Source organism: Ceratotherium simum, chromosome X (assembly GCF_057802395.1).
Source record: "Ceratotherium simum simum isolate JZ-2026a chromosome X, ASM5780239v1, whole genome shotgun sequence".
Classification (NCBI taxonomy): Eukaryota; Metazoa; Chordata; class Mammalia; order Perissodactyla; family Rhinocerotidae; genus Ceratotherium; species Ceratotherium simum.
The window spans coordinates 78,321,432-78,346,174 of record NC_141940.1 but is presented as its reverse complement, the minus strand read 5'-3'; the positions used below and the strand labels follow the sequence as shown (position 1 = coordinate 78,346,174).

The 24,743-nt window shown below is 40.7% G+C and overlaps 1 protein-coding gene across 2 annotated transcripts; it reads right to left on the bottom strand.

Annotated features, from left to right (window-relative positions):
- Positions 1–443: 443 nt before the first annotated feature.
- On the bottom strand, positions 444–24,319 carry VSIG4 (V-set and immunoglobulin domain containing 4). Of its 2 annotated transcripts, none has more exons than XM_087427491.1 (8): positions 24,204–24,319; positions 18,033–18,389; positions 16,997–17,278; positions 6,816–6,878; positions 6,204–6,269; positions 3,366–3,470; positions 1,120–1,141; positions 444–781 (listed from the first exon to the last, which is right to left on the bottom strand). In XM_087427491.1, the coding sequence occupies exons 1-8, from the start codon at positions 24,256–24,258 to the stop codon at positions 544–546; spliced, it is 1,188 nt and encodes a 395-aa protein (XP_087283617.1). In that variant the 5' UTR covers positions 24,259–24,319; the 3' UTR covers positions 444–543. The 2 variants fall into 2 exon arrangements, with proteins under 2 accessions (XP_087283617.1, XP_004439960.1); XM_004439903.3 differs by having other exon boundaries at positions 6,204–6,299; positions 6,831–6,878.
- Positions 24,320–24,743: the final 424 nt, after the last annotated feature.

The following is a 24,743-nucleotide window of genomic DNA, read 5'->3' as shown; positions in this document are numbered from 1 at the left end:
AGAGAAGACCAAAATGACCAAGATTGCTATCATGATTAGATATTTATTGAGTACAAAAAGAGTACCAGAGCACTAGACTCACAGTGCAGGAGCAGAACTGAACCCTGGCTTGCTATATGACAATCTCAAAAGCTATCTGGTCCTGGAGAAAGGGAAGTGATCCTGGACACAGCTGGTCCCCTGAGCTGGCAGAGCTGATCCTCCCTCTGGTCTTCTGGTGGAAAGAGGCCAAAGTTGAGTGGTTTCTGGAGGCATGATGATCACGTCCTCGTGTTATGGGCACTTCCCTCTGGTGTTTGGAGAGAAGCAGCGGAAGCCACAGGCAGGGATGTTAGAAGGGCCTAGGGCCTAACCCAGCAGCAGACTTGCTTTAGGTACATATGGTAACTTTTTAGGAAAAACCAGTCACTTCTAGGGACCCCAATGTTGGCAAGGAAGACATGTTGTGTTATCCAGGAAGAGAAGTAGCAAGGAAGGGGGCCATGCAGAAGGCAAGGGCTGAATAGGCAATTATGTCAGCAGACCCTGGCCTAGTAGGCATTTTTAGCAGACACTCTTGCTATCGGTAGCCAGATGCCCATAATCTGGGGGAACTGTATGCAGCAAACAAGCGTAGTCACTGTTGATCTGGGCGATGATCTTGTACTCCTGGCCCAGGCAGGGGTCCTCAGAGTAGTCGTTGTCCAGAGTCCAGGAAGCTGGCTCTTCAGTGGAGCAGCCACTTGCAAAGATGGCCACCCTCATGGTTTCACCAGAGTCATTGGCATCCCTGGCATGCACCCTGTGGCCCAAGAGCCCACCACCCGTGAGAAAGGACTTGAGTCTGGAACCCTGGTTTCCCATCATTCTGCCCCAATTCTTGCCATCTGACCCTCAGGCTCTTGTCACCCAGGGATTCTGGGATCAGAGTGCTAGTGGACCTGAATTATTCTATGTGTTCCGTAGGCCAGGACAGAACCTCAGGAGGTGCCTCAGAGAGGGAAGAAAACTGTGCCCTGACCCTGAAGACCTCTAGGCTTAGGATTGGGTCTGTGCCAAACCCCCTTTCCTGCATGCCAGTGACCAACAGAATTGAGGGAAGGGAAGGGTCAGAAGATGGAAGAAGAGATGCTATCTTACCTGGCCACTTCATAGACATGCTCTAGAAAAGAAGGAGGAATTGGGTCAGAAGTCTCCATGGGGAGTGGACAATGGCCAAGAATGGACCCTGGATACCAGTAGAAAGGTGAGGGAAAGGGAGACAGAGAGGGGGATCTCAATATGTCTCAGCTTTCCAACACCTAGGAGGTTTGGGAAGATGAGTTGAAACACAAGGATGAAAATTTCTCAGGAAAGGAAGAGGAAGCAGACTTGGTCACTGTCCTCTTTGGCATACTCTGACTCAGGACATTGAGCTGGCGCAGTTGCTTGGTGTGGTGGGAGAAGGGACCCAGGAATCTTGCCAAAGATTCCCAGGGAGTCCTTGTAAGAAACTTGACAACCAGGCTAGAGCCCAGGCAGAAGGGGCTGAATTGGTCTGATGTCAGGGACTATGGCCTAAGCCATTCTCAAATGCACTCATCCCCACCCTGCACCCAGGAAAGGTCCTGGAAGAGATCACCATTGACCCCTAGTGTCTGTGTAGGAGAAGTACCTACATTTCATGCAGGCTTAAAGACTCTATAGCCTGGTACAAAGATGGATGTCTCTTGGTACTGCCCTCTAAAGGCTTATAATTTTTCAGGGATGTAGCTGGGAATGAATGCATTAAACTACCATAAAGCAAACACAGCATGCTGCAGGCCTTTTACCTTGTGATAGAGCCCTCTATTTCCATGTCTTACCTCCCTCATTGGCCTAGTAGCTCCTGTACTGCAGGAGTTGTGTCTTTTTCTTTTTTATATGCTGAGTGCCTGGCGCATAGTAAGCACTCAGTAACTACACGTTAAATTTAAATAATGCCTCGAGGCTATCTCCCTTATAAAGAGGTAGAAAACAGGAGTTCTGGGAAGGCAATCCAAGAAGGGAAAATGCATAAAGGTATGAGGTATACAGCTTATTTGTCTGTTTGACTTCAGTGACTGGAAATGAAAATAGGTATAATGAAGTTGTGGAGATTGAGAAGATAGGCTAGAGCTACATCACAGAGGACCTTGAATGGAATGCTGTATTTTGTCCTCTATTCCCTGGGCCATGAGGAACCCTGGAAGGTTTTTGAGTGTGAAATAATATAATATGGTTGCAGTTTATACCCAGTCTCATTGAGATTATGATGAATGTTTTCCTTTTAGTACTCCTGGGATTTGTGGCCACTTGAGATATCTCCACATCCACGGTCAGCCTCATGGGTAGTAGCCATGCTACCTGGTCTAGACCAGAGCTTATACTTGAGGCCTGGGAGAAGGAGATATCAAGATCCCCTTCTCTTTGGTTGAAGAAACTCATGGTGGAAACCAAGGTATTTGGGAGTAGGAGCTACTACAGAGGAAGAGACACACTAGTGCTAGGTAAAATGGTGAGTTCAGCAGGCATTGAGGGGTAGCTAGGTTTAACTTAGAAATCAATATCCAAAATTTTTTTCCTCCTGTGTTGGCTCACAGTTGTTAAATGGCCCTGACAACCACACCTTCATCATGTTACTCCTCTGATTAAAAACTTTTGGTGATTTTTAGTGCCTTTGTAAGGCCTAGAGGAAAAAGTCCACATTCCTTAGCTTGTTATTCAAGACCTTCTATAATCAGGAATGAACTTTCCTTTTCCCTTGTATTTCTCCATTGCCCAGCGACATGAATTTTCTTTATAGATGACCCTACTCACCGTCATCTTTTAAGCTTTTATATGGTTACTCATGTAGATTCTCCTTCCTGGAATACTGCCCCCTTCCAAATTATTTTCATACTCCAAGGCCTGGTCTAAGTCCCTTCTCCTTCTGAAAGCCCTTGCTAATTACTCCAGCCCTAACTGACTCTCTTCTTCTCTGGATCCCCTAAGCCTTGATTGTCTTCTCCAGGCTTCGAGTCCATGGCCTTTTGTGCTCTGCATTGTTATTGATAAACTCCATGCTTCTACCTTGAATACCCTAAATAAATTATAAGTAACTTGAGGCCAAGGATTGTGTCTTCTCCTTCTCTTGCATCCTCATTAGGCAACCCATTACAGAGATGGCTGTACTAGGCTGGATACCAAAGATTTGTGAATTAACTTCTATAAGTTGTATTGTCATTGTTGGCTTGTACATTTGTCTCCCTGCACTCCTACTCTCACCCTCAAACTAGGCTGGGAGCTCTTTGAAGTGCCTAACACAGTGCCTGATACAGAGTTTATGCTCAACTATACTGCCAGAATGAATGAATGAACAGGAGCCACCAGTCCTACTCATCACTCACCCTGTTGGGATGTCTTCCTGCAGTGCACGATATAAGCCATGGTGAAGACCACCACACAGCACAGGGAGATGATGAGAATGATGGCAAAGATAGGCAGGCTCCTTCCTAGAAGGCGAAACAAGACCAAGTGGTATCTGATTGAAAATGAGTCCAGAAACAGAAACTCCAAAGATCATCCCAGACCAGCTGATACCTCTTTCTTTTCCATTTCCCAACTTCTCCTAACTTTCTTAGCTACCCAGAGAGACAAACAAAACCCCAGGCCCATGAGAAAGACTTGAGAGAGGCTAGAAACTCTATGTGTAAACAAGTTCTTCCAGATCCAATGGCTGATTGGCCTGGGCATTTGAATTAGTCCTACATGCTTTCCACGGGGCCAAGACAACAGATTTTCATCTTCTCTTAGAGAGGAGAAAGTAGTATCCTGACTTCCCAGCTTCATGAAAAATGCTACCTTATTGAAATTTTGGTCAATTACTTCTAGCCACAAGGATTCTTTCCTTCACACTCTCTGGCCCAGTACCCAGGTTTCATTTTCCTCAAAACATATTTCCACTGAGTCCCCTGGGTTACCTACCCAATCCTGCCTATAAGCTGAAGCAAACCACTGGACTGGGCTTCCAGTCCTGGATCTGTTATTTACTTGCTGTATGACTATGGTATGCAGAATAATGGTCCTCCAAAGATGTTCACATCCAAATCCCCAGAAACCGAGAGTATGTTAGTTTATATTGTAAAGAGGAATTAAGGTTGCAGAAAGATTTAAATTTGCTAATTAGCTGACATTGAGATGGGGAGATTATCTTGAATTATCTGGATGGGCTCATTGTAATCACAAGGGTCCTTTAAGTGTGGAAGAGGGATACAGAAGAGGAGGTCAGAGTCAGAGAGAGATTTGAGGATGCTACATCACTAGATTTGAAAATGGTGGAAGAGAACCAAGAGCCAAGGAATGTGGGTAGCCTCTTGAAGCTAGAAAGGACAAAAAACTCATTTTCTCCCAAAAACTCCAGAAAGAACACAACCCAGTTGATACCTTGATTTTAGCCCAGTGTGTCAGACTTCTGATCTCTAGAAGTGTAGGATAACATGTTTGTGTTACTTTAAGTCACTACGTTTGAGGTAATTTTTTTTTTTGAGGAAGATTGGCCCTGCTCTAACATCTGTTGCCAATCTTCCTCTTTTTCTTTTTCTCCCCAAAGCCTCAGTACATAGTTGTGTACCATAGTTGTAGAGTTGTAGCTCTTCTATATGGGATGCCACCTCAACACGGCTTGATGAGTGGTGAGTAGGTCCGTGCTCGGGATCAGAACTGGTAAACTCCAGGCGGCCGAAGTGGAACGTGTGAACTTAATCACTACGCCACCGGGCCAGCCTCTTGAGGTAATTTTTATAGGAGTCATAAAAAAATAAATACAGTGACCTTAGCCAAATTCTTGATTAAGTTTTTGACTTAGTTTTTCCGTAAATTCAATGAAAAGATTGGATAATGCTTAATGTATTGCAGCTACAATATTCTGAATCTAGGGAGAGATATCAGGGAATGGGAAGGAGTAGTGAAAGGAATTTCAGTATACTTAGGATTAGCTGCTGCAACTGGCTTTGTTTTACCTCATCTCAAAATATTTTGTCCTAGAAATCTGGTATTTGTAGTCCTCAGAGCTCTGGTTGGAGCAGAGAGAACACAAGCTATACAATGAAAAAGACCAAAGGAAGATTCCCCCTTGGAGAGAGTCAAGTAGTGAAAATTTTGACAGAGAATGTAGGGCACAAACACAATATCTGAGAATTTCCATTTCTCCCAAGGTTATTTTCTCCTCTTACCAAACCAAACCAACTTTCCAAGAGGTATCTTTTAACCTCCCTTCTCCTATTGAATGTTGCCCTGGAAGAGGCATGGAATTATGGAAGCATTCAAGTCAAAGGTGACAATGCAAAGGTGACACACAGAACAGGTTTGGACTATGCCAGGAGACAGCCAAGAAGTTTTGCAACCAGGAAGGGAGCAGTACAGGGGCATTAAGAAGTCCACTATCAATGATACCCAGCCAGAATTTGAGACCAGGAGTGATAGTCATCAAACTGTTTAGCACCAACCAATCAAAACAGTTGCCTACTGTAGACCTGGAGTCTAAGAGGTCCCCTGCTATACTAGGCACTAACACTTTTGTTGCAGAACCATGGAGCGGTCTTGAGAGTTCTGAGAGATGGACCAGGGCAGCCCAGGTGATAACAGGGAGCTCAGCGGTTAAAGGAAGTAAATAATTATCAACTAGTAGAATAATATTTCATCATTTCAATCAATGCAGTGATACCAGTGCATACCAGCTGACTGTAAGCTCCAGGTGAAACATAAAAGACCTTTTTTTGGGGGGTTTGGATCTCTGAGACTATGACTTAGATACCTTTGAAACTTTGGAGGAATCAGAAATCAGCCGCAAGCTGCTTGGTGAGCCCTGGCGTAAAGCTCAAGTAATGACGCCCTGTCATTACCCTTACCTGGTCCAATGCCCATGTCCCTAGAAGACCTGGTTGAGGTCGTGTCTCTTTCCTCTTCTTGCTTAGAATGTGTGGGAAGTATATTACTATGAGAACCAGCTAAGATCAGGTATATCATTCCCCTTAACCCCACTCTGACTTTGCTCATCCTTGGATCTCTATCTTTTCTTCTCCATCCCACACACTCCACCCATCTCTGAGGCCTTTGACTATTGACTGACACATAGCTGGTAATGATTTGCAGAGTTGAATACCATAGAACAGTGTGTATAGTGGGAAGTTTCAGTTGCAAAGTTCAGAGCCAAGAAGGAAGGATAGAAGTTCTGGCATTACCCTTACCTGACCCAGCACTGGTCTTCTCAAGGTAGCCATCCACTTCAGTGGTCAAGCCCCAGGGTGGGTTCTCTGTGGATGTTGCAATGACAATAGGGTATTAGGATCAGAGACTTCTCTTCTAGCCAGGAGCTGCCAGGTGCTACATAGTTTGGGGTCCTTCTTTGGACATCTGAGCTGAGATTTCCAGAATTCCTGGCCCTGTCATTGACCACTAGTACTATGAGGTGAGGTATAGTTTCTTACTATTGGTGGAGGAAAGAGGGCCCATAGAGGGGAAGTAATATGCATAAAGTCCCACAGCTGGTCAGACTAGGAACAGAAGAGAGGTCACAGTTTTCTTTTTTCCAACTTTTGCCATGGGAATATTCTAACTCTTTCCTTCCTTTTGCCTCAGAATTTTTCACAAAGAAGATTATATATATTCATTATTCCACTTCCTCATGACCCTTAAATGCTTGATATCTTTCTTTTATTTCCATTTCTTTATTGCTGTGTTCTTTCTGAGGAAACTAGTGACCTCTTATTACTCATCTAATGGCATTGGGCCTCCTCTCTTGGCTTCCATGACACCATTTCAGACCTCTCCTACTCGAGCAGAACCCTAGTAAAACTCACCTTCCAAGGAGGATTGCATAGTTGTAGGTGCCTCAGTATTGTCATTGAGTGGCTTTGAGGAGTCTACAAGGAAAAGGAAGTCTAGTCAAGGGCCCTGGCACACCTGAGTGAAAGGTTGAATGTGCTAGGGAAATTTAGAATTAAGTGGAGGCCGGTCAGGTCCAAACCTGGACCTGTTTCAACAATTCTCTCACGATACTGGAAAGTTGTGTGTTATCTGTTCTTCTGTTACATCATTCTAACCCAGGATACTTAGCCCAGGGTTCATAGACCCCCAATGAATGTATAACTAGAGTTCAGAGGGTCTTTAAAGTCAGATGGGAAAAGCATATTTTGTCTTTATTAACTTATAACTGAAATTTAGCTATTCATTCTCTTGAGAGGGATTTTGGAAGTATCATAAAAAAAGGTGGCTGCAGGTGATGTCAGTGGAAATGGTAGAGCAATGACCTCCAAATATTCAACTCTTCACAAAAGCAATGAAATAACTGGCAAAATTTTTCATAATCAACATTTTTATACAGAATTTTGGAAATTAGTCAAAGATTTGCATCAACCCAGGGAGCATTTACGGAAGAAAAACACCCCAGCCTTGTTAAGATCAGCAATTTTGTGGCATTTTAACTTTTCCTAGCCCCATCACCCTTCCCCAGGCCAGTAGTAGCCTTGAAAATAAACCCCATTCCAGGTGCTGGAGTAAGCAGAACAGATTTAATTCTCAAACAGTTGTCATTATTTGACCTGTGTGGAGAGTCTCTGAAAGACCTGACTCAAAAGGCTTGTCTTTATTAGTGAAGCAGTGCTAAAACTCTCCCTGGGGAGGGGAGAGTATTTGTCACACAACTGCCTGAGGCAATGGATAACAGGGGAGGGCAACAAGAGACTAACCAAAAAACTTAAAAGGAAAAATTGAAGAATGAGATGTCCATAGAGACTTTGAAAAGCTCTGACACATTTCTAGGAATCTAGAAGGCCACAGACATGCATAAGGTTGTGTGCATGCTCAGGAAATACATGAGAAAAGTCATAAGCTCTTACCTCTGGCTGGCCTTGAGGCTTTGCATAAGCATGAAGTGAAGGCTATGGCACAGTTATAAACTGCCTGGTGAGTGTTGAAGACATATTTCAACATGCAACAGAACCCTTTAGTAAAGACTGGGAGATTTATTGTTTCTCAGTATTTAAGAAAATCTCTATTCAATCATGAGCTGACTGCTAAGTTAACAAAGTAGAGACTTAAGTGGCCATCCATGACAAAGAATATAGAAGACTATACAGAATCAGAAAAGTCATTAAACAAACAAACAGCAACTAGTACAAAAAGCAGTGCCAACAAAAAGCCCTGGAGAGAGAGAAGGAGAATCAGATTTCCAGAGTTGCCACATTATATTATTTTAAAGGCCAGTTTTCAACAAAAATACATGATATGCAAAGTAATTAGAAAGTATAGCCTATAAACATGTAAAAAAGTTGTGCTGAATAGAAATTGTACCTGAGGAAGCACAGATATTGGACTTACTAGAGAAAGATTTTAAATCCATTATTTTAAATATGTTCAAAAAACTAAAGGAGAACATGTGTAAAGAACTAAAAGAATGAGAGCAATTGAAATCAAATAGAGAATATCAATAAAGAAACAGAAATTATAAAACAGGAACCAACTAGAAATACTGGAGTTGAAAAGTACAATAACTGTAAAGAAAAAAATCACTAGTGGGAAGAAAAATTCACTAGAGAAGATTTAAGCAAGCAGAAGAAAGAATCAGTAAACTTGAATATATGACAATTGAAATTAACGAATTAGAGGAACAGAAAGGGAAATGAAGGAAGAAAAATGAGCAGCACCTCAGAGACCTGTGAGACACCATCAACTGTACCAACATACACATAATGGGAGTCCTAGAAGCAGAGGATAGAAAAGGACAGACAGAATATTTGAAGAAATAATGTCAAAAAACACTCCAACTTGATGAAAATAGTTAATGTGCAAGTATGAGAAGCTCAGTGAACTCCAAGTAAGAAAAATTAAAAAATATTCACATCTAGCCATATAATCAAAGCCAAAGTCAAAGAGAGAATATTGAAAGCAGCAAGAGAGAAGCAAGTCATCATGTACAAGGAATTCTTAATAAGATTAATAGCCGATTTCTCACTGGAAACAATGGAGGTCATAAGACAGTGAGATGACATATTCAAAGTACTGAAACAAAATCCTACCAGTAAGGAATTCTATATTTATCAAACTGCCCTTCAAAAATGAAGGAGAAATTAAGGCATTCTGAGATAAACAATAACTAGGAGAGTTTGTCACCAGCAGATCAGCTCTATCAGAAATCTTACAGGGAATTCTTCAGGCTGAAATGAAAAGACACTAGATAGCAACTTGAATCGATGTGAAGAAATAAAGCATCAGAAATTATAACTACATAGGTAAATATAGAGAATGTAAAAGTAGTTTTTGTTTGTAACTCCCTTTCTTCTATCTGATTTAAAAGACAACCACATAAAACAATAATTATAAATCTATGTTGATGTGATTATAATGTGTAAAGAATGCAATTTGTTACAATAAGAGCATAAACGAGTGGGAATGGAGCTATATAGAAACAAAGTTTTTATATGCTATTGAAATTAAGTTGATATGAACAATTACTAGATTGTAGTAAGTTAAGAATCAATGGTAATCCCCAGGGCAACCACCAAGAAAATAACTAAAAATATATAGTAAAATAAACAACAAAAGAATTACATGGTACACCAGAAAATATCTGTTTAACACCAAAGACAGCAGTAGTGAAGCAACAGAATAATAATAAAGGCAAAATATATAGAAAAACAATAGCAAATTGGCAGATATAAATCCTACCGTATCAGCAATTACATTAAATGTAAATAGATTAAGTTATCAAATTTAAAGGCAGAGATTGGCAGAATGGATATGAAAACATAATCCAACTACATGCTATGTATACTTAGGATTCAAAGACACAAATGGTTTGAAAGTAAAAGGATAGAAAAAGATATACCACGCATACAGTAACAAAAATAGAACTGGAGTAGCTATACTAATATCCAACAAAATAGACTTAAAGATAAAATTGTTACTAGAGCCAAAGCAGGATCTTTTGTAATTATAAAGGGTCAATAAATCAAGAAGACACTACAATTATAAACATATATGCTCCTAACAACAGAGCTCCAAAATACATGAAATAAAAAATGACAGAATTTTAAGAAGAAAAAGATAATTCAATAAGAATAGTTTGAGAATTCAATACTGCACTTTCAATTATTGGTAGAACAACCAGACAAAACATCAGCAAGGAAACTGAAGACTTGAACAACACTGTTAGCAAAATGGACATAGCAGACATATACAGAACATTCCACACAACAATAGAATACACATCCTTCTCAAGTGCATAATGAAGATTATCAAGAATGGACCATATGTTAGGTCCTAAAATAAGTCTCCACAAATTTGAAACAATTTAAATAATGCAAATTATGTTCTCCAACCACAATGAAATGAAATTAGAACTAAATAACAGAAGGAATTTAGGGAAATTCACAAATACATGGAAATTAAACAACAACACCTACATAACCAATGGGTTAAATAAGAAATCATTAGGAAACTAAGAATACTTTGAGATGAATAACAATGAAAACACAGCATACCAAAGCTTACTGGATACAGTGAAAGCAGAGCTCAAGGGAAAATGACAGCTGTAAATACCTACTTCAAAAAATAAGGAAGATCTCAATCAATAACCCAATCTTTTACCTTAAAAAGAAAACTAGAAAGAGAAGAGCAAACTAAACTGAAAACAAGCAGAAGGAAGGAAATAAAGGTTTAGCAGAGATAAATGAAATAGAAAATAGAAATCAAAAGAGAAAATCAACAAAACCATAATTTAGTTATTAGAAAAGATCAACATAATTGACGATCCTTTAGCTAGACCAATTCAGAAAAAAAAAGAAGACTCAAATTACTAAAATCTTCAATCAAAGAGGGGAAATTCCTGCTAACCTTGTAGAAATAACAAAGAATTATAAGGGAATACTATGAACAACTGTAAGACAATGAATTAGCTAAGATGTAAAATACAAGTTCCTAGAAATTCACAAACTACTGAAACCAACTGAAGAAGAAATAGAAAACCTGTATAGGCAGACCTTTAACAAGTAAAAATATTGGATTGTTAATCAAACAACTTACCACAAAGTAAAGGCTAGGCTCAATTGGCTTCACTGGTAAATTCTACCAAAGGGTTAAAAAAATTAACGCCAATTCTTTACTAATTCTTTCAAAAAATAGGTGAGGTAACACTTCCCAACTCAGTATAAGAGACCAGTATTACCCTTATACAAAAGCAGATAAAGATATCAAAAGGAAAGAAAATTAAGAACTGATATCCCTTATGAATATGGATACAAAAATCCTTAACACAATACTAGCATACCAAATCCAGCAGCACATTAAAAAGGTTATGCACCATGACCAAGTAGGGTTTATCCCAGGAATGCAAGATTGGTTCAACATATGGAAATGAGTCAATGTAATACACTCCATTAATAGAATAAAGGAGAAAAAAAGCACATGATCATCTCAGTAGACACAGAAAATGCACTCAACACAATCCAACACCCTTTCATTATAAAAACACTCAACAAACCAGGAATAGAGGGAACTTTGTCAACCTGATAAATTGCACCTACAAAAAACCTACAGCTAATGTCATACTTAATGGTGAAAGACTGAATCTGTTTCCTGTAAGATCAGAAACAAGACAATGATGTCTACTCTTGCCATGCCTATTCACCATTGTACTGTAGATATTAGCCAAGTTAATTATGCCAGAAAAAGAAATAAAAGGCATCCACATTGGAAAGGAAGAAATAAAATTATTTCTATTTTCAGATGATATAATCATATATATAAAATCCTAAAGAATCCACAAAACAATGATTAGAGCTAATAAATGAATTTAGCAAGGTTATAGGATATAAGATCAATACATAAATATCAGTTGTATTTCTGTACACTAGCAATGAACAATCCAAAAATGAAATTACACAAACAATTATATTATACTATCACCAAAAATAGTAAAATACTTAGAAACAAATTTAGCTAAAGAAGTGTAAGACTTGTACAGTGAAAACTACAAGAAATTGTTGAAAGAAGACCTAAATAGCTGGAAAGACCTCTCATGGTCACGGGTTGAAAGACTTAATATTGTTAAGATGGTAATACTGTCCAAAGCAATCCACAGAATCAATTCAATCACTATTAAAATCTCAATGACCCATTTGCTGAAATGGAAAAGCTAATCCTAAATAGATAAATATAGATCCCTATGGAATTGCAAATGATCCTGGATAGCCAAGACAATCTTGAAAAAGAAAAAAAAAATAGTGGACTCACACCAATTTCAAAACTTACTACAAAGCTATTGAAATCAAAGCAGTGTGGTACTGGTATAAATGTAGAGACATAGATCAATATAATACCATTGAGAGCTCAGAAATCAATCTGTATATCTTTGGTCATTGATTATTTGACAAGACTGCCAAGATCATTCAATAGGAAAGCATAGTTTCTTCAACTAATGATGCTGTGACAACCGGATAGCAAATGAATAAAATTGGAATAATGCAAAAATGCAATATTCATGCCATACACAAAAATTAACTCAAAATGGATCAAAGACCTAAACATAAGAGCTAAAACTATAAGACTCTTAAAAGAAAACATAGGAGTAAATCTTCATGACCTTGAGTTTGGTAATGGATTCTTAGACATGACACCAAAAGCAAAAGCATCAAAAGAAAAAATAGATAAGTTGGATTTCATCAAAAGTAAAAACTTTTGTGCATCAAAAGACACTATCAAGAAAGTGAAAGGCAACTTATATAATGGGAGAAAATATTTGCAAATAATGTATCTGAAAAGAGTCTAGTATTTAGAATACATAAAGAACACTTAGAACTCAACAATAAAAAGGCAAACAACCAAATTTAAAAATGTGCAAAGTATTTGAATAAGCAGTTCTCCAAAGAAGGCATACAAATGGACAACAAGCACATGAAAGGATACTCAACATCATTAGTCCTTAGGGACATGCAAATTGTAACCACAATTAGATACCACTTCAAACCAACTGTGTGTGCTATAATTTAAAAAATAAAATAGAAAATAACAAGTTGGTGAGGATGTGGAGAAACTGCAACACTCTTACATTGCTTGTGGGAATGAAAAATAGTGCAGCCACATTGGGAAAGAGTTTGCCAGTTACTCAAAAAGTTAAACCCCGAGTGACTATATGACCCAGCAATTCCACTCATAGTCGTATATCTAAGAGAATTGAAAATATATGTCCACACGAAAACCTTTACATGATTTCTCATAGCAGCATTATTCATAATAGCCAAAAAGTGGAAATAACCCAAATGTGCATCAACTGATGAATGGTTAATAACATGTGTTATATCCATGCAATGGAATATTATTTGGCAATAAAATGATGAAGTACTGATACATGCTGCAGCATGGATGAACTTTGTAAACATGCTAAGTGAAGGAAACCAGACACAAAAAGTCACATATTGTATGGTTCAATTTATATGAAATACCCAGAATAGGTAAACTTATAGAGACAGAAAGCAGATTAGTGATTTCTAGGGGCTGGGGGAATGGGAAATTGAGAGTGACTGCTTAATGGGTACAGGGTTTCCTTTTGAGGTGATGAAAATATTCTGGAATTAGATAATAGTTATGGTTGCACAGCCATCTGAACCACTAAATTGTATACTTTAAAATGTTGAATTTTATAGTATGTGAAGTATATTTTAATTTAAAAAGGTGTCAGTGAAAGTCTGATAGAATTTCATTAGGTTAAGAAGGAGAAAGAATATTTCGGGCAGAGGGAACAGCATTTAATGTTTCAGATGTGGAGAGGCATGTTCGATGATAAGGCTGGATAGCTAGGCTGGGGACAGACTAAGGGAGTTTAGGCTTTGTTCTTTGGTAGAAGGGTACATGGGGAGTAACAGAACGTTTTTGAGGAAGGAAGTAAACATTTCCCAGTCTAAGTCTGGAAAAAATATTTCTGACAACAGTGCGATGGGGTTTTTGAAGGTGAGGGAATGGCATATTTTGTCAAATATTCATTATTCATGAACAAATATTCACTAAGGTCCTCCTATGTGCTAGGCACTTTCCTAGACTATGGAAAACCAGTCATGGATTTTATATCTAGTGATATAAAATAGATATTCAATAAATGTTGAATAAGTTTATGGTTTGGTGAGGATGGATGGACATGGGGACATCATTTAAAAGGCTATGGAAATTGTTCAGGAAAACAGATGATGAAACTATGACAGTATGAGGAAAAAAGGAGGAGCATAAAAAGAGAGTTGATTCAGTAGTTGAATTCACAGCACTTGGTGATCTTGATGATTAAGAGGTGAGGCAGAGGGAGGAGTCAAAAATATTGCTGAATCTTCTAACAGGTTTGAGGAACAAGATTGGTGAGTAAAGGTAAGTTCAGTTTTAGACAAGCAAGATTAGAAGTGAAGCTGTCCAGAGGTAACTAGACATTGAGATATAACACTCAAGAGAGAAATTAGGGATAAAATTATTGACTTGAGAGTAGTCAGCCTAGAGGTGATATTTGAAGCCACAGAAGTGAATAAAGTCCCCTGATAAAATGCTATAGAGATACAGGAAGAGAGCAATAAGAACTAAGTCTTTGAGAACATTTACAATCAAAGGATGAATGAAGGAAGACCTAGCAAAGGGGTCTGAGAAGGATGAGTCAGATAGGTCTTAGGAGAACAAAGAAATAATAGTGGTGTTGATACTAGTGGTTGAAAGAGCTTTGAGGAGGAAGGAATGTTCAACAGGGTCAACTGCTACAGAGATGTTGAGGACGATGGGTGTGAATGGAGAGGTCTTGGGCTTTGGTGATGTGGAGGTCAGTGATGACTCTAGTTTATAAGTTATGTTGTGGTGAATTGGGAGGGACAGCCAGTGGAAACTACCTTCTTTAGAAGGATGGTAGTGGCCATGGACGAGATATGAGGTGGAAGATGCGGAGAAATATTTTAAAAAATGACATATATGTGTTATTTACATATATGTGTATAATGAGCTTACATACATACATACATACATACATACATATTAGGCTTAGGTATAGGATAATGGGTGGACCAGGGAGTTGGAGTAGCTGAGGTTAAGAGATTAGGTGGAAGGTTTGCTGTGGAAAGAATAAAGGTACATCTTACTCTGAGCCAAGAGGGAATGGGTAGGGAAATGTCAAGGCAGAGAAAGTAGTTGATAGAATTCATATCTGAGGGGGGTCTGGATCATCTCAGAGAAAGAGGAGGTGACCTCATCTTCTGGAAGCAGGGCTGGGAGCCTGAAATAAGGTGGAAAGTGTTCTAAACAGCTGCTATAAGGAATGGGACAAAGATAAGCAAATTGATTGGAAAACAACATGGTGACAACCAGTGGATGTCACACAACATGAAACTGAAGTGGGATCAATGCATCTCTGTGCTGTTTTTGTGAGCAGAGCTCAGCAGTCCAAGACCATGGGCAAAATCATGGCATACAGGGCCATCCCAGAACTGAGGAACAGAACAGAGGGTAAGGCAGAGGGAGGAGGGGCTAAGAGCTATATAGGGCAGAGATGAAACAGGGGACCCGACTTATGGAACAAAGTTGAGGTGGAGAAGGAGGCAGGCAGAGGAAGCCAAGAGGTAATAGCTTGGCTCAGAGAGCAGGAAAGGGTGGAAGGCTGAAAGTAACTTCTCTGAGCCTGTTTCCTTACCTGTCCTTAGGGGGCAATGGTGAGCACTGCCTAAAAGCTTTGTTGCCTGTGAGGTTGGACTGTGATAACGGATAGATTGATTGGTTATGAGCAAGGTCCTGCCCAGAAGGGCTGGGAAATAACTCATAGAAATGTGAAAATGTTCAACTTGTCTCTTTATGAAGTACACATTCTCAGATTTTCTAGCTATTCCTTGCTCTCTCTGCTTGACCAGATTGACAACTCTCAGCGAGTTAGGCCAGTGTCCACATAATCCCCTCAGAGTGAGTCTGCATGTGTTCCCCAAAAACTAACACACCAAAACCTACAGCACACACATCCTCACTACAATTCAACTTTGGGAAACAAATCTCTCCAGGCAAACACAGGAGTCTCAAACCAACATCAGTTTCCTAACCCAAGTGGTGAGATCCAGTTTGCTAACTTTCCTTATATAGAACTATCCTCAGAGGATAGTAATTTTCAGGTGGCTCTGAGGATAATTCCCTAAAAGCAGTTCCCAACATGTTTGGACAATGGCAGCCCTGTCAGAATAAGTGTCTTCCCCTCCAAGGAGATGTCTTAGAAGGCAACAAGACTTATTTGGACATATTGCTGGGCTGTTCATTTAAACCCCAGCCTGCAGTCTTTATGTACGTGGTTTTTAGTGTTCCCAGGAGAATGCTGTAAGAAATAGTCAAACCTTGATTAACCAGAGTCAATCTTCATCAAGATCTCAACCAGAATTTGCATTTGGCTTAAGGAAGAAGGGAGGGAAGTTTAAAGAAATTATGCAGAGATCTGGGCTTTATTTCATAAAGCAAAACAAAACACAATCAAATAACAAAATAACGACAAAAAACCCCCACCAAACAAAACAAAACAAAAACAAAAATGATTTCAAAGAGTGCCCAGAGCTAGTATATATTTAGCCATGACAAACGATCAGTCATAGTGGAAAAAGCATGAAATCTGAGTGCAAATCCCTACTTAAACTTCCTAGCTGTGAGACCCTGGGCAAGTAGATTCTTCTTTCTCACTCTCTACTTCCTCTTTTGTCAAATTAGGGTAATAATAGCTATCTCATGAGATAATTGTGGGATTCAATCAGAAAATATGTGTCAAGCTCTTGTGCATTGTATCTGGCAAATACAAGGTACCCAGTAAATGTCACTTTTCCCTTTATCTACTTAATCTACAACATGACCGGCATTGTCCCCAGTCCAGAATTTTTGTTCTTTGTGATCGTACAACCCAGGACCCACCCCCCCTTCTCTTGAATAAGGGCTCTACACTGAGGTATCTCTGGAACAAAGTGGTCCGTTGAGAAGCTCACCAGGAGAGAGAGTTGCTCACCTTTGACCACAAGCTTCACAATGTCGCTGCGCTGCTCAGAGCCTACCCGCCCCTTGGCAGTACAGAAATAGGAGCCCGAGTTGGCCACCTCTGCAGGCTTGAAGAGTAAGGTACTCAAGGCTGCTACTTTGATGGGTTCTTGGTCGTGAATTTGTTCCTTGTACCAAGCATAACTGATAGGAGGAGAACCCCGAGCCTGGCATTGAAGGCTAATCCTCATTCCCTGGGGCACTGTGAAGCCGTAGCCACTGCCAGTCGTCACTGTGGGCTTGGAAACAGAGACTGCAAAGACAAGAGAGGAGGCTCTGGAAAGTTACAAGAATATGAGAACACAAAACTAAGTCATCCCTTTTTGGTGTAGGGTTATGTATATATCTGCAAAAGGAACTAAAAGGGACTCCTGACTCAGGATGGAGGAAGGGAATAAGACAATGTAAATAAAAATAGCGTCCTTTGGAAGATTAGGTACTGTTTTGTACTATCTGGGGTTTTGAATTATCTGGAGTTAAAAATCAACTGACTTTAAAAAAATAATATAGTTTTATTAGAGTTTTATTGAATACAAAACTCATTAGAGCTTTTGGATTATCTGCAGTTTTCGATTACCAGGGCCAGATCTTTGTAAAATTGTCAAGCCAGCAAAGCTTATCTTGGGTAACCCTGCATCACTTTCCCCAGAGCTTCTCTGTCAGCTATTCACTCTCCAATATCCTGATCATATATACTTATTTTTATGAGTTTTAAGACCCAGAGCCCGAGGAGGGTAACCAGACTATGTATGCTAGAATTTCCGTGGCACTTGAAGGAATAGAGATTTGAAGGCCAGGAACCCTTCTCAACACTTCTTAAATTCTGCCATGAGAGTGATGACTCTGAGGATCCTCTGTCTGGCCACTTCCTCTGATTACCCTATATAACTGAAAAGAGACTATGTACAGGTGAAGAAAGATCTCTGGGTTTCTCAGGGTTTTCTAGGATTACAGTCTTCTATTGGGTCTTTGCCCATCAGTGCTTTCCTACCCCTACAGTGACTCACGTTTCTGGATGCGGAGCTCAATGATCTTATCTCTCACTACTTCGTTGCCAGTAGGGGTATGCCAAGTGACTTCACACATGTAGTGGCTCTGGTCATCCATCTCCAGGATATTCAGTTGAAGGGACACATCTCCCGGAACCTCGTGGTTCACATGCAGGCGGCCCCGGTACTTTGCTTGCTGGATATGGTCTCCAGAGGAGTCACGTAGGAAGATGGTGACTGGGTCTGAACCACGTTGTACCAACCACTTTACCAAGACTTGAGTGTAACCTTGCAGAGGACCATAGGTGCAGGGAATATTCACATCCCCTTTCCAAGGCCCTGTGACACTCTCAGGTGCTTCCAGGATGGGATGGCCTAAAGAGGAGGACCAGAGGAAGAAAGCAGACATAGATGGCACATCCACTTGGGAGCTAGGGTTGCAGTGGAAGGCCTCAAGAGGCTTCTGAGAAACACTGCTCAACTTTCCTTCCATCATACTTTCAGGTTCCCTATAGCTTTTTGTTCTCTGCCAGCCTTCCCATCAATCAGAACCAGACCTCAGAAGGAAAGCCATCAACATTGTTTAGTTCTTTTGAATTTCAAGTCCTTTTCCTGTCACTTTGCTGCAAGGTGACCCTGGGTAAGTCACCTTCCACTACAGAGGACCCGTTTTCTTAATCTATAACGTAGAGTTTAGATGGAATGGTCTCTAAGTGTTCTGCAAACTCTGATGTTCTGTAAGTTCATGAAAATAACTTCTTTCAACATTTTCCAAAAGGGGTGTGGGAGCAAATGCTGAGCAGTTGGTCTGGGCTATTTTATTTATGTTATTATGTACCTAGAGAAATGTGGGGGCTGCAGGGCTAAGAAAGAAAGGGCCATCTGCCTTGCTTATTCCCTGTTGCTCCCTCAGAAGGGCTCAGTGAATGAGTCCCCAACCCTAAAGTCTTCTCTGGAAGGGAGGAAGGAGGCAAATAAAGAGCAATTCTGAGGGTGGAAACTTGTGTGAGATGCATTCCTGTTTAACAAAATTATTAGTTATTCTTAAGTTTGAAACCTGCGCTTTCTAAACCTGACTGTTCTTTTTTTTTTTTTTTCTGATTTCTCTCCTTTCATTGTTTATTTATTTTTTTTATTTTGGTTTCTCTTAGTTCTCAGCAAAGGTACATTGGAAAATTCTATCCTGAGGAAGAATGGAGAAGAAAATGTCTGGAGAGGAAAAGGGTCTGAGTAAAATCCTAGAGCTGGCTGCTAGGGATGGTGGCAGGACCAAAAGGAGATTGCTCCTTGGCATGCTGGGATGGGAAACCCAGGGGGAAAAAGTTGGGGGTGCTGAGAGAGTCATCAACTTCCATCAGAAATTTCCATCAATCAGTTTATATTTTGAGGGTTTTGTGTATTATCTAACTGGGGTCAGGAGTGAGGGATTGTTTATTTAGACAATGTCTTTATGTCTCTCCTAGGAAAGGTAGTTTCACAGTGTGAGCTATTACTGAATAAAAGCCTTTTATGTATACCAGGATTCCAAGGCTTCAGTCAAACAGATGGAAGATGGGGTGGGGGAATGCTTTCTAGCTCCCAGAATGTAGTGCCAAGTACCAGGGCTTTTTCTATCAATGGGGAGACTAACGTCAAGCCTCTAGCCTATGCCGTCACCAGGGACTCTTAGAACATTACCACCATATTTTGGCCAAGATAAAGCCTTGAGTAGAAAAGAATAAATCAACATGAGTTCACGTTGCTAAATCCACCACATACTCTGGAGAATTTCAGATAGGGCAGGGAGCAGAACTCAGACCCACAAACGGGAGCATAATAGGGGCAGATTTTGGTTTGCCCTAAAAATGAACTTTATAATTAATCAGAGCTGACTATTGATGGACTAAGCTGTCTAGGAGAAGTTCTGACCTTTGTGTAGGTCTTGGACAGCATTACCCTTTAAAGTACCTCCCAATCCTAGATGGTTCAATACTAATAGACTGTAATGGAAACAGAAGTTAAATAATTGCATGATCTAACTGGAGGTAAACTTTCACCAGGTGATAGGTTTCACTGTGCTGTTGATAGTTCATGCCTCCATATGCATGCAGATAAAGCTTATCATCATCATGGACACACATGCCCATACATATTTTTGGTCACTTGCAAGAACAAACATACCAGCCTTAGCCCCATGAAAACCATCTGAGACTTTCAGTTTAATGTGCTCTTTCCCACTAATCTTCCTTCAGCCCTCCCAAATCTCCCTCGTCTCCTTTGAAAAGCATTCTCATACTCCCCTCTTGGGTAACAAAGCAGCATTCTGCTGTGAGGACATCTGGAGCAGCTGAAAATGCCTTTGTCTATGCATATGTATATCTTACCTCTTACCTTCGAGGAGCTACCAGGTCTGGCTCACATTACCCTCCTTGAAAACTTGCTGGGGACTCTCACATAGCCCACTCTGGTCTGTCCAGAACATGAATAGCCAATCCCAATTTTCCAAACTCAAAAGTCACTTCTGGAAGTAGGTCAGGCTTGACTCCTCCATCCCAGAATAGGGGGATGTGACAGAGTTAGTAACTAGACTTCCAAGAATGGCATTTTCTTCCCTTTTTACTTTTTTTCCTTCCCTCTCATTCCTTCCTCCTTTATTCCTTCTACCCATCATTTCATCTTGCTCCTCTTCCTCCTCCTTCTCCTTGTTCTCTCCTCTTCCTCCTCCTTCTTCATTAGTAGCATAAAGAGAAAGTGTATGATAGACACAGGGCATCACAAAAAGAGGACATTGTACTATTCCTCATGTACTCTGAGTCCAAAGTGAAGGTAACTTCAATAGCATTGACTTATACCTTCCAACTATCACTGTGGTGCTCAGAGAGCCTGGAGGAACACTGAGTAAGAGAATTGAGTAAGATCAAGAGAGTAGTAAATGACTCCATGATGTAGTAAGAAGAATAATACAAATCTAAATCCAAAATCTGCCTTATTATATATCTCTCTGTATGACCTTGAGTAAATTGCTAAACCTGTCTGAGCTTTAGGTCATTATCAATAAAATGTATGTAATAATAAACCTTCCATAGAGTGTTATAGTGAAGATCAAATGAGCTCATAAGTGTGAAAGCACCTAGAATAGAGGTTGGCATTCAGTAGGTGCTGGATAAATGCCAGTCCTGTCCCATGCCTCAAGAGAAACTTCCCATATTTATATTGATTCTTCTTATCCTATAGAAATCCTCAATATGTCTTCCCCAGGGTGGGCAGATTCATTAAATTGGACTATTATCAGCTTTAATAATGACATGAAGGAAATGTTAGCATATGAGAAAGTAAGGAACTATCCTGCCCAGCCTGATGGAACTTACCAAGTTATGGGCAGGTAATAGGTCATCCCTGGGTTGTAGGGCAGCCAAAGAGGACACAGTAGCCTGTACCTCCAGCAACAGGACTGACTTGTCAGCCAACGTGAAGTGTTGGCTAAATTAAACAATACTCTTGAATTTTCTGGAAGACTGGGTAAGGAAAACCCATTTCAGGGAAGCCCCACCTACTGGGGGGATGCTCTGCCCATTATGGATCCATGAAAACCACCGAATTGTAAGGTACTTGGTACAACAGGGCTTGAGGTACCAGGAAGGATAGAATTTGCAGACTTCTAGAGTGGCATAGCTTCAAGAGCTTTTAAAAACCACTTAGTCGCATTCCCTCATGGTACATATGAGCAAGCTGAGACCGAGAGAGAGAAAGATGCTTATCCAAAGTCACACAGATAGCAGGGGCAAAGCTGGGCCTGGAGGCTTAGAATATAAGCTTTCAGATGAGATACTGCTTTCTTACCTTCTTAACTTATTAAATCACCAGCCACTGAAACTGAAACCAGCAAACCCTTACCTGGGCCTACTTGACATGGTTTAAGGGATGTTATCCTAAGGCCGAATAATATCCCTCTGACTGCCTGAAAAAGAATTCCCCCATCTTCTGGCTACTTTCTGAAAAGCCTTTCCAAGAATTTCAGAGCCTTGCTCTCTTCCTTCAGGGAAGGATTGAATTTCCTTTAAATATTGTCCTTCCTCAGGAGAAAGACCAGGGCTGGGCCTTGACTCAAGAGACTTTGTTGATAAAGGATTTGAACTGAGAAAGGGGGGACAGTCCTGGGGTCCAATCTGGTTGTGGGACCTGTACTTAGAAAAGCAAAGGTCTGAGGTCTATGTGATGGTCCTAAAGAAAGGAAAGGCTGAGTTTTCTGGGTGTGGGCCCTTTTATAGAACCCATTCTGGGTCCCTTTTTGAATCTTTCTCCTCCCACCACTACACAGAGTGTGAGGGCTTCCCATGAGCCCACACTCCAATGTCTGACCTCTCTACCTTCCTTGGGCTGCCTCCTGAATAGAGGATTAGCTTAGATAATAGATGTTTATAAAATGTTTATAAAATGCAAATGTTAGGACTTATCTTTATTATGTTTATTTCAACATGTGTCTTCGACCTAACAGCTGATTCTGGCCCCTAGAGGCTTTTTAGAAGTGAAACCACGGTCCTGCAGAGCTGTCCAGCTGGCAGAGCGCTTTGAGGTCAGACAAGCAGATCTCCTCACTGTACAGATGGGCTTGGGACACTGAGATCCAGGGAGAGGGAAGGCGTTATTGGCCATTCAGTATGTCTTGAGCCTTAAGTCTATAGTGTAAGAACCTCTACACAAATGGAAGACCTGCTTCCAGGTCTAGAGGACCTTATAGGCTGGAGAGGGAACAATACACATGTGAGCACTCACACGCACACATATGATTCAAATTTAACATTTACAAAATGTTCCCCTGAGTCCCAGTCCTGCTTTTACAAATACCACCTCAAACTAACAGATATGGAGAAGGTAGAGAAGCACACTCTTAAACGTGTTAGAGAATGAAAATCTTTTGGTTGTAGAAAAAAAACACTATTTCTCAGGAGTATTAACTCTGCCACTAATTCTCTGTGTCCTGTGGCAAATTCTTTTCCCTCCCAGGTGACTTAATTCAGTATCTCTTTTAGCTTTGAGGTTTTAGAATTTGATGGATCACAGAGTCCCAGGATAGGGTAGCTTAATCTGAGTCAGCTGTGGAAAGGTGGGTTCTTTTTGACCACACAAGAGATACCAAGCTAACACTCATCCAGCCTCTTCCTCTAAGGATATGGAACAAACAGGGATACAGCAAGAACCTCTTTGCCTTATCTTGGGTCTCACTTAGCTGTTACTCAGAATTAGTTTTCTAAAAGTCTGTCTCAATTCTCAAGGGTATAAATGAGGAGGAAGAAAAACCCAAGGAAATAATGCTACTATGGGATAATCAGACCTCTTTTGGGATATGTGTTCAGCATTAGGCTCCCACAAAAATCCCAGACAAACTGGGTCATTTCCAAAGGGAAGTGAGTTACCCCAGGAGGTGATAAGAAACCAAGTCTTGTGAAGACCAGATGAAGGAGCCGGGGTTGTTTAACTCAGAGAAAAGATGAGTCAAGGCTACATGGTCTCTGTCGTTAGAACTCTAAAGGGCTGTTGCAGTATAGAAGGAGCAGATATGTTCTGTGTGTCTCCAAGAAACAAAGCTGGGGCCTTTGGATGGAAGCTATAGGCAAGTGAATTTGGTTTAACTCAAGGAAGAACTTTCTAACAGTTGGAACGACCCCTGGATAAACTAGATGGTCTGAGGAAGTAGTAAACTCTCAGTCACAGGAAATATGAGAACAGATATTCTAAGCACTTGTTCAGAACAGTGAAGGATGTGTCTAGGTTACTTCTAAGGTCCCATCTAGCTCTTAGACAACATTCCTTCTTTGGGGGCTATATATCTGAACAGAGATCAAAACCTGGAAGCAGAGGGGTTAAGGCATAATGGTAGAATTTCAAGTGAAAGACAGCAGATGGAGGAGGGACTTGGGTAATATTGGGTACCTTCTTAATGTCCTTTAGAAATAAAAGTACTAGAAAATCACGTGTATGTTTTCCAAGAGGGGATCCTCTTCAATTTCTGCCTAAACTTACTCCTGGCTTCTTCAGCAGCCTTCAAATACCTCCCTCCATTCTGCCCAAAGCTAAGAGAGTCTACAGTATTGGCTGAGAACACTCACCTACTCCGAAGAAGTAGGCTTTCCTCAATAGGCATTCAATCCCAATCCCCCAGTCTTTTACCTGTTCCACCAGTGTCAGCCAGACCCCCATTTGCTACCTTACCATAGGTTACCACCGTTAGGTGGCCCAGGAGTAGAAAGTCCAGTAAGAGCCCCATCAATGCCAGAGCCACTTCTGTCCTTTCTTCCAGTCTCCTTCTGTTAAAGAGGCTTGAACTCCTGATGGCTACCAGCGTCTGTGCCCGCTTACTTCCCTTCCTTCCCTATATCTCTCATTTGGACTCCCTGTCCCACCTCACATTCCCCTTCCTTCCCTATTTCAGCACAAGTCATGTGAGCACCACCCTCCCTCCCTGCCTGGGGTTGGAGGTTCCAGGGTGAGTGAAACAATTCTTCCCCCTGCTAGGGCATTGACTTGATTTTGCCTGGAGCCAATAGGGCTCTTTGGTCTTTGATCTCCCAGGTTGTGTTTATTTTGGGTTTCCTCCACAAGACTCAGAGGTTGGGGGGTGAACTTTGAGATGAGTCTACTCCCTCCAGTATGAGGACATTTTCCTTCCTGGTGGGCGCAGGGAAGAGAGATCAACTTTGTTGGCCTACGTAATACTCAGCAGTCATACTTTTAACACCCTCGCCTGCTCAG

What these genes read in the sequence shown, in the direction of transcription:
- VSIG4 (XM_004439903.3), bottom strand. Translation starts at nt 24,258, where the DNA reads ATGGGGCTCTTACTGGACTTTCTACTCCTGGGCCACCTAACGGTGGTA. An exon ending in CAGGAAGACATCCCAACAGG is followed by an intron (nt 1,142 to 3,365) that starts GTGAGTGATGAG and finishes CTTCTTTTCTAG; the next exon opens with AGCATGTCTATGAAGTGGCC. An exon ending in CATGTCTATGAAGTGGCCAG is followed by an intron (nt 782 to 1,119) that starts GTAAGATAGCAT and finishes CTTGGGCCACAG; the next exon opens with GGTGCATGCCAGGGATGCCA.